A 16,573-nucleotide genomic window follows, 5' to 3' on the forward strand; every position below is an offset into this window, starting at 1 on the left:
GCGGCCCTCATCAGCACAGCTGCAGTCACAGTCGAGCAACGAGTTCTGATTTACTGAGCCCGTTTATTCCTTCTTAAACCAGCTGCATTGAAATGCAGGTTCTGTCCGGACTACCCTTGAACATGAGATGCAGAGTATACAGGGTTTCCAGCTGCTTTCTGGCACCAGTTTTTCCTCAGAGTGACCTTTAGTTTAATTAAATATACGTTTTGCAACACCAGACTTGCAGTAAACTGTGAAGAGAAGGATATTAAATTATAATTGACCGAAAATCGAACTACAATAAAGGCACTCACAGGTTTATGAGTGACACACAGTTGCACAATCTCTCAGAATATGACTTCCAGCCCACAGTCCCCACAATTACCATATAAATTAAATATTTAGAACACCTGTCCTGTTTTCCTTAAGCTGACTGGCTCCAGTACATGAACTGTGTATGCGTTAAAATGATACACTGTAGTCTATCTCTAGCCATCGGTAACATGGGTCCTGATATCAGGCAAAGACGGTGTGAACGTAAGTAACCACTTGAACGTCTTGACCACCCCCCCCCCCCCCCCCCACGTCAGATATGAATATGTATGTTTTTTTTCTTCTTTGAAAAATAGGGAATCCATTTTCATGACAAGCAGGTCATACCCCGCGTCCAAGCTGGAATGCACTTGCAAGTGCTTGTGCTGGGCTCCGCTAATGGGCTGGTAATAGAATTGGAAGTCCTACAGCCATGCTTGCCTGTAGTTTGGGGTTTGACAGTAAGTGATTAATTACCACTCAGGATCTCGGATTTCACAGGCGCTCACTAACCAACCTGCCTTGGCCGCACAGAGCTCCCTTTTCCTCAGACACCTACGTACAGAACTAAAAATACAACTTTTTTTTCTACTACCAGTGACAAAAGGTGTCACTTCTAGAGGTAACTCATGGTTATAACATTACAATGCAATGTACTGGAACAATGTAAATGATAGATTACTTGTTAAATAATGCCTGAATTGTTTTTTTTAAGACTATTGTACATCAATGTAATGTATCCACAAAAAGGAACTACCACGGTGTACATAATTTCAGATTTCTTTTCAAAGTGAAAATAATAAATGCTAAAAAATTACACAATGGTAGGCTTATAAACCAGAAAAAACTCCTGAATGAAGCATTCCAGACCTAGAAAAATCCCTTTCAAACTCACACATCCAATTTACAGATTTAAACTTCACAGCTCTGGGGAAAAGATATTTCTTTTGGTTTGTCCAGTGGCATTCATCGTTCCTTTCAGAAGACGTACAGTAAAGCTTTTGTTTCCAACCTCCAAAAGAAGCATGAATATTGGGTTTGAAAGGGATCACCTTCCAATGGCTCTCAGACAAGAGGTAAAAGAGTGTACAATATGCGTCGCACAAACAGAAGCTTCCTGTCATTTCTTTTTACTCTCAGATACATATTCAAACTGCTCCAAATCCAGGCATCTGTTTGGCTACCCGTGAGGAACTGCAAATAGGATGACAAGGAAACTCCTGCCCCTCTCTGTTGTACTGGGTTCAGCAGGTTAAAAACAACAGTTTCATCCGCTTGTTTCCTTGTGCCTTCAAGTGCTTATGCTGTCCACAGGGATCCTCGCACAGGACGAGCCCAGAAAAAACGACTGTGTGTCTGGCTCTGTGACAGCTGGGGATTCTGGGAGATCTGGGAGACAGGTTAGAGACCTGAGACAGCCACTCTAGGTTGTGCAGGAGCTGCAGATAACAAACACCACTTATCGAGTCATATCCTTGCTTTACTCTGTCTTTAACTGTAACTGGACAGCCTGCAAGTTACGATATACAACTGACTTTTAGTTGCCTTATTTGTAGAGTATTTAGTACAGTACATTAACTGCCTTGCATCACTCCTTTTTTGCAGAGGATAACAATAACTCCTGTGCTAAACTTTATTTAATTAACTGTGCTTTCAGATGGCAATTTAAAGGAAAAATATAAACATGTCTGGTCAAATAACTTAATTGCTCGGTATAAACCCAACTTTACCTTGAACACATTCCCATGTGGTGCTATAATGGGTGCACCTCATAAGTACCGAAACCTCTGTCCATTAATTAGACAGAAACAGTATTCTTCTGGTATATCGACTTTCTTAATGGATGGAGAATGGCCTGGTTAGACTTCCCATTACAGCCAATGACAGCAGCCTCCTCAGGATTCCGGAATGGCGATTATGTCATCTTTAGTGCCCATGAGGATCTGACAGTCAGCACTTTCTTCTTATTGGAATTTCACTTGAACCAGTGCAGCGTAAACTACCCCCTCAATATTTGTGCTGCAACGTCATGTAGTGTACTCCGTGTCCATTACAAGGTGAACTATAACACTATTCAAACGACCCTAAACCAAATGAGTAATTTTGTTTTATTGTAATGAACTGGTGATTACATAGTTATGAATAAAGCTGTGCATTTTACATGTTTACATGTTTTTAGAAAATGTTCCCAACACCACACAGGTAGTAACGTCTTACATAATATTCTTAGCATGTACATTATGTGCAAAAAATAAGTTGACCCTAAACAAACTGAACTTCTGCCTTTGGTCAAGGTCAATGTACTGCAAACCCCAGGCAGACCTGCGTGCAGGGTGGACACATAGTGGTTCTTTAATCTTTTCTTTCCTTCATTAATAGTTGGTCTGAGGAACATGTGCACAGAAAGTGGGTTTTCGTAATCTAAGATCCTCAAGGGATGCAGCTTTCTTCTTCAGCAAACAACAGTGAAAAAAAATGTTACACAGTATCTGCAAGCAAAAAGGGAATTTAATTAAGAAACTGCATGGTGACGTGCCAGGAACTCCAGAGGATTCTGTGATGCTTGAGGACCTAAGGAACCCACCCCTCCTGCAGGACAGCTTGCTCTGTGCCAAGCATAGCAGCTTCAATAAGAAAGCATGGCCTTTGAGATGCTACGAGAGGCTATGTGGGAATACTGGCAGTGTGTGGAGAATTCACAGCTATCCTAGTGACAAAGACACCTTTTCTTGTATTTTTCTCCAAACAAGGTAAAATAAAAATACAAAAACAACATAATAAATAATAATGAAAGAACAGCATTTGATTTGGTCTTTCTAAACAGTTAAAATATTATTTAAATACCCCTGTCATATCAGTCTGGAAACATGATGAGGGAAACTGGGGCTTTCGCTATTTTTCAATATTTTTTACTTAATAACTTCCCATGTATAATATTGTTAGGAACGACAGTTGAACGACGATCCACTAAGCAAACTCATTTTAAAGAAATGAACTGAAAGGACCGGAAGAGCCTCAGTTTCTCACAAGTCATCAATCTGAGGCTACACAGCACGTAATAGACTGGTGCCCCTTTGTATACAAAGCTGCAGTACCTGAGCACTCTGTATCAGGCACTGGAACCAAAGATCAAATGCTTTCCTTTGTAGCCTTTCTCTTTTATGTCACTGAAAATACAGCTTTTTTTTCCTGGGTGCACTGTGTAAACACTATCCAGATTTTATAAGCGACGGAAATTTTTTATGGTTTCCATAGAAATATTTATCTTCATCTTTAAAAAAAATACAAGGCTTTTGTGGCAACAAACCTGTCAATCCCTGAGTGAAGTAGTGCTCTCTGGTTCTTTGTTCAATACGCACAATCAATACAAACCAAAGCAGTAGTTTTTCATGCGAAGCAGTAAATTCTCCTCAAGCAAACTCGGTTTGCCTGCACCCAGAAAACTCAAGCATTCCTGCATCACCCAGCAAGACCACAGTCAGATTTAAGAAATGATAGATCAAGCGTTTAAGCATAGAGAGCACAATAAGCAGGATAAAATATGTGCTAGAGGCCCCAGAATCACAGAACCCTTCAACAGCAGACAAGATACAGCTGTTTCTACTGTAAAACTTCTACAATTGACATCTGAAAGTTCAGGCCACACCACTGGACTACAACAGTTTCAACAGTTTAACTTTTCTGGCAGCATAATAATCCTACACTAAAATCTTTACGTTTGTTGCTTATTAAGTCACGTATTCAATATAAGATGTTGTTACTGACTTTCAAGGCTTTATTAAATATGGCTCCATCATGCACCTCTGAACTCCTCCATGTTTACACTCCCTCCCGTAAGCTCCGGTACTCAGGACTAAACGTTCCGGAGACCATGCTTTTTCTGTCACTGCTCCATTGTCATGAAATGCCCTGCCACAGACTCTACAGGGGATACATTCTCAGATTCTCTTCAAATCCAAACTCAAAGCTCATCTCTTTACTAGAGCCTACGTCTGATTGACCTACTGTACATTCTATTTGTATGAACTGTATGTTCCTGTTTATTTTTTCTTTTCTTTTACTTTTTATTGTACTTTTGCTGTCTTTTTCTTCATCACTATATACAGCATCCTCGGAATTGAAAAGCTGCTTTTTAAATACAAGTTATTATTGTTAAGAAATGTCATTCATGGCACGCACAACAACACTGAAATATTGTAAAGAATTTTTAACATGTTTGTTTCACATGCTGTTCACGGTTACTTTTAGCTTACGGCTTTTTCATAGACCAAGAGGTTTGTGCAGTCACAGTGAATTTAGTGAAAAATGTCCACTGTCTTTGAGAATAAATGTTCGACCTTTAAACAACATTCTGCGAACAGCTTGGTGCCCGTCACTGGAGACGAACCGCGGCGAAATCTGTTGTAAACATTTCTGGACAACAGACCACTCAGTCGTAATGGTTTTGTCCATTAAACAGAATGTGCAGCTGCAGAACTGTGCTTTTGTTCTGACCAAGACACACAAACATTGCCTTCAGTTAAACTAATACTGTTTACAAAAATACAATGTGTTATCCCTTTTTATTTCAGAGACCAGAATAAAGATACATTCTGCATGAACAACAGTCATCATCACCACATTTTCTGCGATCCAAACCGATTCCAACCTCTTTCCCCTTCTCCTGGGACAGTATTTTCTGGAATTTACTCTGTCACAACAGGGCTTTCTTCAACAAATAAACATACCCCTTTCTTAACAACAAGGACTAATCAGCAGGACTCTTAACGGGCTCATTACACATCACAATAGGAATGACATTCACCACTATAAACTAATAATGTTTCATTTATGGATGGAAATGTGACTAAGATGTCATGAAACCTGTGTCAGAAGAACTGCTTGTGGCTTAAAATGAGTTTTTCAGCAGTTTTAAAGCTTGTACCAAATACAAAGAACCAAAACCAGAAAAAACATTTTTCTACAAATCTGTTTTAGAATATTCATTATGTACTTGCCAATATATAAAAGACAATTGTAAGATATGTGCATAGCACCTGTTCCTTAAAAACTATGATGGCTTAGAAAGCAAAACGCGGTAAAAATATCGGTGTTTGAAAATGATTCGCTGTTCTATAGTAAACAGAGGATGTATAATGCTGTGTGTCCTACAAAATATACAAAGACTTAACATGGTTTTGCACAGATCTGAATAATGCTGTGTCTTAACAAAGCAGCAAAATGTAGTCAGTGGCCATTGATTTTTTTCTCAAAACTACGGGACCGGGGATATAATCGGCTGGTGACCTGTGACGACAGAACCCCGACCACAGAGACCTAAAAACATGCTAAATCAGAAGCTGAAGGCGCTTCTCCAGCCGCTGGGAGTTGTGTCACTGCTGTGTGAACTGTGTTCCGAGGGCTCCTGACAGGGCCGGGCTGGGCCCATCTCCCTCAGACTCTCTGCTCCCTTTTAAAAACATGACTGGAGTGACTCATCACAGCACTGCAGCTCCAGAGCCACAAGCGTCCAATGAAAGTTACAGTAATTACCCCGGCCACGGCCTGCGAAATTCCCAGCCCTCCTCTGGGCAGTCAGCATGGTTCTAGATTCTGGATAGTCCTTCTCAAGCCAAACCAGAGTGCTGCCAGAGCCACTGGTACCAGCTCCCGCTCTTGTAAAAGACACATCTGAAGGTACTGTACCCGGATTTAACAGGAGAGTGCCTGCTAAATTAATATTCTACTTCTACTTGTAGTAACCTTTCAGATTAAAATAAAGTTTGCCTGAGACATGCAGTTGCAAAATGAAAATGTCTATGCTCATCACACCATGAATTGGATTAAATAAAAACTCTTGCCCTTACAGTGTGCAGCACTCTACTTCGGAAGCAACACTGACTGTAATTTAGAAGTCGTTTGTAGTAATTATTGGCTAACTAGAGAGGAACTCCACAAACCACCGTGAAGAAGAATTTTAAATCAATCACTTCACCAGGTAAGCCTTTACGTGTATAAGGAATCTGACACCACAGATTCAAGCACGTGCACGAGGTTTAAATTTAATGGTATTAAAGCTTCACATAAAAATAGGCATTACATGCAAACTATTAATCATTTCTGTTAGAAACTATCCAGCTGTTACTTTAAAAAAACACCCATTGTGTCTGAATCAGTGGGCCAGTGCTTTGGTTTTTGAACTACGGTCTCACAGGTACTGTAACTAACAATTTATACAGATCCACAGCAGAAAATGTAAAACTTTATTCTAGAGTGAACAATCAAAAAGCCATTTTATTCTTCACACTAGCCCCTAACGCACACCATTAGATTTTACTTTTCTTTTTCCTTAAAAAAAACTTTCCGAATAGCTTGAAGTAACGTTATTCATCAGAAGAATCGAGGAAAACTGGTATCCGGTTTAGACGCATCTCACACGCGGACTTTGTCAATACAGTACTGTATGTTTCCGCGGGTTGGTCAGTGTTCGCTGTGGTTTTAAGTTCGTAAGCAGGCGTGAGGACAGAAGTGGGCTGAGTACGACAGCTTGCTCATTTCTTACCAAGTGAGAAGCACGCACCCCAAATTGCCAACGCGCCGCCAGAAGCGACCCCCATTCTGCGACAGCTCTCCTAGGAGCAATGAACCGCTTTTCTCTCCGTTCGCGTTATATTGTCAAACACGGAGATAGCTCCAATGTCAGGAAAATAATTCAGTTTAATAGCCCACGGAGACAATGAAATGATTCAATGAAAAGATTCCAAATTATTTCATGTCATTACACGTTAAAGCGAAAATTCAAACGACTTTGATGTATATAGTATCCGCCTGAAGAATAAAAAGAAAAATAAAGATTTCGCTACACCTATTTGAAGAGGGTGAAATTCATTTTCTCTTCAGCCCTCGAGTGCCGAAGCATGGCGTTTATCAATGGGTTTCTCCAGCGCTCCCCACTGCGTCCATTCGCGTCTCCCCAAATTGTCTCTCAGCACCCCGCAAAACACCACAGCGCCAATGAAATTAACCAGACCCTGTCGAGCCCAAACAACCCCATCGCCGGAATAAACAAGAAGTTAGAGAAACGGAGTAACTAGATACTCTCCTTCTATATTGTTTATGTGAATTTAAACATTCAATAGTCTATACACTCTGTTTGATCTGGAATAAATACACCTATTGGTCACATAACCAAAGGAAGTGCAACCATGTTTCAAAGCCGGGAGAACAAGCGCACGTAGAACAACCATATCTAAGCTGTGTCCTTGCGTAAAGCGGTGTTAAAGTCAAAACAGCCATAAGTAGTTGTATAAGTAATAATAATAATAACAATAATAATAATAATAATAATAATAATAATACTCAGAGATTCGAATTATCCGTATATTGTTGTATACGCATTACGATCAGCTTTAAAAAGTTTCAGTCATTAACTTGTTAAAGCTGCATATTCGGGTATAAAATAATTACACCTTTACAGTAAGAGTCTGTATAAAGCCCGCCGTAGTTAACATACTGTAGGTTATAAATGCTGCAGAACAACTGAAATCAGTAACAACGTAGGCTATTTGCAAAATAATTTATTTCTAAAACATATACTATTTACAGCACAGCATACAGAGGGACTGAAACAGTCCGTGGCTCGGAGTGCAAAAATAAGTAAATTAAACATTCTTCGAAGGCAGCAAGAGAGACAGGAATGGGAAATATTTACTCTGTAATCCACAACGGAAAATAGTACTTCCAAGCAAAAGAAAAATAATTTTCGGTACATAATTATTTTTACTATTACAATTTATCGAAATAATTAAAGGTATAATAATTGTATGAAAATATTCCCAACCAGCTGGAAAACAATGAAAATTGTAAGTTTACAGTTCGGCTGAAATGCAGTAATAATATTTATGGTGCTAAGGGCTCGTTAACTTTCCGCTTAAATATGTAATGTCAACGATATTTGTTCACCAGCCACACTGCAACTGATTTTAAAATAGATTACGTATATTTCATACAGCATTTTATGTATGTTATTCAGTTTACCAAACTTAATCCAAAATGGTTAAATAATTGGCGAACAGCAGCCGAGACTACACTTTCTTATAAATTAAATCGGTGTATTCTGTACAGTACGTGCTGCTTATTGAAGTGGCCCATGAGCTACCCTGTATTCGGCAGAAATGTCGATTATTTCGAAAGAGCTTATACACGGGCAAGCTTCTAATGTCGCGCCAGGTACAGGAAAGCGGGTCTCAGCGTATGAATTGTTCGGGGCTAATTAATCGGTTATGATTCCAGTTTTCCTCCCAATTATGCAACTGTTGGTGAGAGCAAAGTCATACTGTAGCTCCACTCCGTTTTCACTGGAAAGCTCTGCCCGAGGCCGCCGCTATCACACACCTTCAGTGCCTGATTCTTATATTTTGATTCTCCAGCATTTCTACATCTGTAATGATCCCTGCCAATGTTGGATGAATCGAGACAGGAGGCAAAGCTGTCAGACTTTGGTTTTAAACAGACGACTTTCTAATTGTATTATTCTAACTTTTTTTCCCCTGTCAAATAAAGGAAGTCCGCACCGAAGTGGACGCATCCTTGACCGATTTAAGAGAGCCTTTGAAGCGGAGCCCGTTCTGTCCAGTGTTTGTTTGGATTCCAGCATGAACAAATGTTTGCTTACGACACACAAACTAAACAGACTAACCCCTATTAAATTTCGTGGACTGCTAATTATTCCGTAATAAAGCCGTTTTCCAATATTTACATTGTGGATTACTTCTTAATCGGGAGCATGAATGCACATGGTGCCTGTAGCACTTGGCTACTTCTAAGTTAACACAGCCGACCATAGCCGACCATAAACCTCCCCACAGTATCGAGAGCACAAGCTCTAAACTATAGTCGGCGCACACAAAACCTGTGTCCGCCTGAAGTTCTGTCAGTTTTTTTTTTGCGATTCCCTCTAAGTCAAAGAACCTGCTGTGCTTTCAATCGTCCTATCACGCTAGCGTTTGCATTGCGCACAAATTATTCTCGGTTCCACGGCTTCGTTCGATCGACAGGAAAATTGAACTTTTCGGAAACAAAAACTTAAACGTAGCTGGTATTTACAAGAGTAAGATGCATAAAACTTTGCAAGTGTTCTACATGAAGCGCCTGTCAGTGCAAACACGCTACATCAGAAGTTAATACAATATAATGTACGTGTGTATACAGTATATATGTGCTTAAAGCGCGTCCCACAACGCCCAGGTAACGGGACATCGACATTTCTTACCTTGAGCGGAAGCTGTGCTGATGACGAACAACACTGCGAGTCCAGGTAAGATGCACATTTGCAGTACGTATCCCAGTCCTGTCCCAATGTGTCCAGTCTGCTGACTTTTCCCCATGATACGAAGGATGTAACAACTCCTCGTGGATCACAAAATCCGCTGCTTTGCGGCAGGACCGCTCAAGAACTTTCTGCTTTGTTCTTCCTGACTCGGGAAGAAAACAGGTTCGTGGGGTCCCAGGACTGGTGTCAGACCCACTTCAATGTAAAGCGAGTGCCACCGCCCTCTAGCATAGACAATTTCCTTTTGAAGACAGCAGACAAGGTTCCACTGTGTGTTTCTTTTAATGCGCGTTTAGCAGGACACACTGCGGGGTTTGGGGAATCGGGACTGTTCGGTGCATTTTTTTTCAAAGTGTGTTATCCTCCACGGCTGCTACCTCGTACTCTCGACAGAGAGCATCCTACTGGAACTCTGCCTCTCTCTTTCTACTCCAAGCGGTGAGACTGAGAGAAATTCTTGTCTTAGCCACACTTCCCAGCCAATGGAGCTCCAACGTGCTCCTGCCTTCTTTACGGAGACTGTAAATAACCGGACTGGAGCTCGGAATGGGTGTTTACTCTGCCACAGAAGAAATTTTACAAACAAGCCCCTTTTAGAGAATTATGTCGCATCAGCGCACACGTACAGTTCAGCCGGTGTTTGCGCGTTGCACACCTACCGTGCAGTTAACATCAATATAACGCAAAAAGCAACCATCACCGCCTCCGTGTAATTTGGTTAATTCACAGATCTTTAATTCCACTGAGTTGACTTCAATTGGGACATCTTATTGACATTTTATTTGTTCAAGACTAAAAAAGGTTCGGTTTTTTTCAGCCTGTTAGACCAGGGAATACTTTTAAGCCCCGCAATATATCTTGTTATTTTTCTCTGGATTGAGAGAAAATCCAGAGCAACAGTATCTTGCTAGAACGTGGTGTCCAAAATTATACATAGTTTTCTAAATTACACTTTGCTTGTGCGTTGTTTACATTTAATTCTTGATTAAAAATGTATCTTTTTAACTAAATGCACTAAAATCATTGCAGAGGATGCAAATACTACTGACCATTAGTATTGCAGTTGGGCAGCACAGTGGTACTGTGGTTAGCATTGCTGCCTCACAACATTGGGGCCTTGGGTTCAATTTCAGACTTGAGGTCCTATCTGTATGGAGTTTGCATGTTCTCACCATGTTCATGTAAATTTCCTCTAGGTGCTCCAGTTTCCTCCCACTGTCCAAAGACATGCTAGTGGGTTGGGTGGCTTCTGGGAAAATTGGTGTGAGTGTGCGTTATTGTGTCTATGTCTGCCCTGCCCTGTGTCTGGGGAAGAGAGGTGCTAGAGTACATCTCAGGAGCTGAATGGCTGAACAAAGGGAGGAATACAACATGCTACAGAAGGGTGCAGCAGGAACCAGCAGAGCAGAGAACCACACCAAACACCCTCGCACCATGATGTGGACCTGCGCCGGCTTCTCTGACTTGCCAAGGCTCTGAGGAGCGATGATTGAGGTTGTAAAGCTAATCCTCATGTGACCACCAGCAGCAGAGGGAAAGGACACGACAGCAGGTCTCCACCACCACCCTGCCCTGCTGCAGGGAGAGCTGACCCTCCAGGCACACCTACACTGTGGGAACAGAAGCAAACACAGAGGGAGCAGCCTGCAGGGCCCACACATGTCTGTCCTGCTGTCACAAGTATAGAGAAACAACAGCAACACGCATTGAAGCTCAGGCCATGATGAACACCATCATCACAAAATTGTGATAACATGCAGTTAAGGCTTTTAGCCTTTACACTACCCTTGCTTCTTGAGGAGAGATTGAAGAAGAAGTGGGCAAAGAGAATCCCACAAAACAGACATTTTGCCTATCTTAACTTCTTTCTTGTGCCTTGTTTAGAGGAAAATGTGCACTAGGATAATGTGTGCTGGAATATGGGTTACACCCAAATATTAAGCTTGATGCTTCGGCTCCTGGAGACTCACATACCCGATTTAATACTGAATGCTGATTTAATGATTCCTTATATATCCTACTGGACTATGGCTCTTCGGTTCTGAGACTGGACACAACTTCTCTATAGCAGTTCCTACTCACAAACCTCATTCTAGTCATGGGTCAGGCAGTAAAAAGCACATTACAAAGATACAATGAGAAAACACAACTATGTCCATAATCAAGTTACAATTCACAAGATTTGCCAAATTCAAGAACATGATACCAAGAAAAACATAATGTAAATGTTAGTTGTTACGGTGTTTTAATTCCAATTTTATTCCAAAAGATAATTTTATTATAGCCTGTAGACATGAAGCTATCCACTACAACTGACTCCTCTAATCAGCTGAGGCACACTGTACAAACCTGATGTAATAAAAAACCTTTTTAGAACTTAATCAGAGCAGGCTACATGAAATAGGTGGAATGGGTGAAGATATTCTCCTGATAACATTTGTCTAATTAAAATAGCTAGTCTTCATGAAAAGGTAATTTCTAAATTTCTGACTATTGTTTAATGTATCACAGCTGGTTCACACTTCTGTGCTGTCATTGCTAATACTTACTGCTTCCCTGGGACGTGTCTTCCCATCATGATGCACTGTATACTGGCTGGTTAAGCCTCTCTCATGTGGGAAGACCTCATTGATTCAGTGCACCGATAACACCAAAGATCTCGGTGACTAAACTAAATTGGTCTGTCTTCCTTTCATAACTCCCAACCAGATTTGTAGACTTTTACATCACCTTTAATTATGCAGACTGTTAGTGCAGATCATTGTGAGGGTTTCATTTACAGTGGCTGTTCCCTGAATTAAAGGCCAGAGATTTTGTTCAAGATGCTCTTTTGGAGATGCAAATCCTCCTACAATCCAGTCACTGACAGCTGCAGTGAAACTCAGAGAATATGATGGAAGAATCTCTTAAATGTGGAGACTTCATCTCCTGGACTTTACCTGTTATCAGAGGTACAGTGAAGTAAGTCCACTAACGTGATGCGTAACACTACCATATCACGAAAGTAAAAGCTTCATTTCCCTCTGAACTTGGAGCTGGGCTCCAAACTGAACACTCCTGAAGCTATTCTGAAAGCGTGTCCCAGTCATTGAAATATCTATATTATAACACAGGACTGTTCTGCAACAACAAATAACATTTTGTAATCCAAACTGAATTAGTTGAAGATGATTTATGCGGTATAACATAAATATATTTGTTATGATATTTTTCTCTGCCTGAAATGCCCAGAGGCCAAATTAATAGCTATATATTTGTACTATATGTATAGTATAAGCTACTGTATATAATATAAACTACTGCCCTACACGTTTGAAGTTTGCAACACCTTTATATTTTCTATAATGAACATTGTGAACTGTAAATATTTCAAGTGCCTTTCTACTTTTGTTAAATTAACATTTTTTATTTTAGAAATGAATGCAATATATGTTCCCATTCTAATTGAAAACCATTCAAATACAATGATGTACAAACCATAAAATTAAATAAGTAATTTTAGGTATTTCAGTTTCTGAGCGGTTCACAAACATCTCTGCACTATATACAGTATGTAATGGGAACTCAGGCATTCCTGTCAATAGACTTTGTGAGGATATTCCTTTGGTCTTATTCTTGTTAAATTATTTCATTGCAGTTTTTATTTAGCAAAGCCCATAAAACTTTCTATTTATTTCTCAAATATTTATCATGCTGCACTCTCGTAAGTGCACAGCCCTGCTTGAGCTGGAAACACTCTCTTATCTTAAAATATCTTTGCATTTGAAAAAAATGACACTTAAGGGTCACACTTCACACAACAGAATGACTAGATTAAACCAGGAGTTAAATAGAATTGCACATGAAAACCTTTAGTAAAAATGTCCACAGTTGCAGAGTCTCTAACAGATTTGGGCAAGAGGTTCCACAATCATGGATCTGTCCAAAAGAAGCTATTGTCACACATTATGTAGAACCTTATATTTGGTACAATGTGAAGGCACAAATCAGTATTTCTCAAATTTAAGAGATGAGTTGTACTCTTGCAATAAGTGCTTAAAGATAATCTAGAGCTAGGTCAATCATTTGCCTCATATGTAATCAGGCGAACTCTAGAACCTTCTCTAAATTTCACAGAGAGCAGGTGCCATTTACTTAGGACAGGAGTTAAATACTTAGTCAGTATATTTCTGGTTAGAAGACAAGCCCAGAATTCTGGACACACTGGAGCCTATTTAGTAGCTCAGGAAATAGCCTAGAAAGCAATGTATTACAGTAGTCTAATCTTGATGAAATAATGTATTATGTGTCAACAATTTAGCCGGATAGGCAGAACAAGGACTTCAACACCTGGTAATGTTACACAGATGGAAAAATGATACCCTTTGAGATTTCTAGCATGGGCTTCAAGTAACAACACAGGGTCAAAAATAACTTCGGTCAAGGGTTTAATTTCATGACACTGAAATCACCAATTTTGCGTAACTGTTGTTAGGAGGCAGTAAGCATGACCTCAGTCTTGTCACAAGAAAGTTCTGTTGCATCTATAACTTGATGTCAGACAGGCAGCAGTAGTGTCTGATTTGGTTTGCTGTATTTGCTCTGATTAAGTTAGAATAACAGTGAAATCTAAGTCCATGATAGAGAACAATCTGACCAAAAGGCTTCATATAATTTCTACAATGTAAAGTATGTGGGAAAGCACCTGTGGAATTCCATGAGTAATTGGGATTGATGGAAATACAGCAGAGGAAAGTATCTTGAGTGGGGTACAGGAACAGGGTATAGAGCAGAGGCAGTAGGTCTCATTCTAGCTACCAAGTGAGTCACATAAGTAGCATCAACAGAATAAAAATGAGAGAAACTCCAACCTGGGAAAACAGGAGAGGGAGTTGTTGATCATCATCCTAGAGTCTTCATAGAGTTTACTTCACAATATTACACAACAGCCAGGTAACGTCTATGAAAGTCTGACTGAACCATACATACCTAGTGGCTCCTGCTATTTGTAAAAACATGTGCAATTCTGTGGTATAAAAAAGTTGTAGTTCAAATATCCTGTGACCTCATTGCACCCTGGTAAACACGGCATCTTCTAAAAATCATGCAGATGGTGGCTTGATGGTCTGTGCTAGACCCAGGACATTCGTCTCATTCAACAATGATTCTCTGAAATTACCCCAATAATTACTGATCGAGTTGCTTTTAAGACATTACTTTAACTTTTTAGGACTTAGAAGCTGCTCAATTTATGCAGAAATACTTGGAATAGAATGTTACCTGATCTGGTGCTGGTAAAGAGAACTGTTTTTTTCTATTAAAGTCTGTATATTTTTCAAACTTTTCCTGGAGGTAAGAAATCATCTCTAATTTTGCTTCTTCTAGAAAAAAGGCAATGTTCAAAGAGCTGGGGGATGTTATCTTTTTTAAATTAAGTCATTCACAGTTTGCAAAGGTTCTTTTTAAACAGATAGAAGCACATTTGTAATTAATAACATCAGGATTTGACAGGCTTTTTGAAGGGATGATTTGTTTTTGATAATGTGCAAATCCTCCTTTGTATTGTGGATGAGGCAGTTCGTCAGCGAGTCTTTTGTGCAGGTCTTTCCTTAGAGGCAGTGAAGGGGTCTGATCGCTCAGCATGGAACTACCCAATGTAGAAACCCTAAGTTACCCATCTGGGTGTACAGGAAATGTTCATATTCATGGTAACATCTTTGATGCTAATGAATGTTTCAGGATCGAACCAAGGATAACTCACTACCTGGACTTTCCTATTTTATTTATCTCGTATTCCCATTCTTATTCCCATAGGACACAGCTTTATCTTCCATCCAGTGCCTGATTTTCTTGTATCAAATTCCATAAGAGATATCTCCTTTGTCTGTGACTTTGCTCTGTTATCTTAAACTAGACAAGCTGGATGGAAGCCCCATTCGGGATACAGTGTGGGACTAAGGTAAGCAGCTATTCCATTTCCATCTTGCATCTTCCATCATACAATATGCTCTGTCATAGATGCACACCCACTCTTGGAGTGTCCTGTGACTGAGCAGTTTTAAGTCTATGTGCCTAAAATTGATTTAAATAAGAGTGGTGTGACCATGCCACTGAACGCTTGACTGCTCCTGCTCAATGATCAGTTATTAGGCGTATTGTTGTTAGAATGTTCTCTCATTTTCAAAATCTGTCTGATTAACTCCCTTTCTCTACTTATTTTGGTTCTTTATTTGTTGTTTTTTCTGTTTTAAAAATGTGATAAAAATGTTAACTGTTCATTTTCAACAGATTTAAAGATCCTGCTGATACACAGCTAGTGTAGCTATGAGGGTTAGAAAGCTAAAAATCAAATATCCTGAAGTACAATATTTGGAGAAAAATAAAACTTTACAATCTGGTGCAAAAATCGGGTGATTTTCCAGTTTACCTTGTTTTACCACCATCTTTTTGTCTATTATTTTAGTATTATATAATTTACAAGCATTTTTGATTATCTATACACAGTCTGTGTTTGTATACATTAGAAGTAATTTTAATAAAAGCTTGTTACAAATTATGGGACTCATTTACACAATTAGAGCAATGTCAATCAGGTACTGTATGTTGCTCAGGGCAGCATCAGAGCATCGAACCCAGAACACTACTGGTGCAGAGTCCAAAGCTCCTTACTACTACTGCCTATATTTTAGATGCTATGATGAAGCCAGAAATAAAACACTTTCTGTGTTTCAACCACGTGGATTCCCTTATAAATTTCAGGTTGTTTTTTCAGCAATGCGAAAAATTATGATGAGCCAAAACAGTAAATAAACTATCAAAGCTATGTGTCACTTTTGTAATGCAGTGATAACTGTGTTTGTGCTGATTTACAATAATACAGGCACATTCGATTACACAGGAGAAATTCTGCACAAATTATAACAAATTTCACAGTACGGCATGACTCATAAAAAATGATCTTTCATTATAAAGTGTCCAAATATTATACAT

General features: G+C 39.6%; 1 protein-coding gene across 1 annotated transcript in view; it reads right to left on the reverse strand.

Annotated features, from left to right (window-relative positions):
- The window catches only part of LOC148838163 (netrin receptor UNC5C), a 178,758-nt gene extending 168,717 nt beyond the window's left edge, over positions 1–10,041 (reverse strand). Inside the window, exon 1 of the mRNA XM_088911356.1 lies at positions 9,545–10,041. Within this exon, the coding sequence (XP_088767482.1) occupies positions 9,545–9,659 (115 nt within the window). The 5' untranslated portion in view covers positions 9,660–10,041. The remainder of the gene's footprint in view (positions 1–9,544) is intronic.
- Between the last annotated feature and the right edge of the window lie 6,532 nt (positions 10,042–16,573).

Source organism: Atractosteus spatula, chromosome 3 (assembly GCF_055471065.1).
Source record: "Atractosteus spatula isolate fAtrSpa1 chromosome 3, fAtrSpa1.hap1, whole genome shotgun sequence".
NCBI classification, from domain to species: domain Eukaryota; kingdom Metazoa; phylum Chordata; class Actinopteri; order Semionotiformes; family Lepisosteidae; genus Atractosteus; species Atractosteus spatula.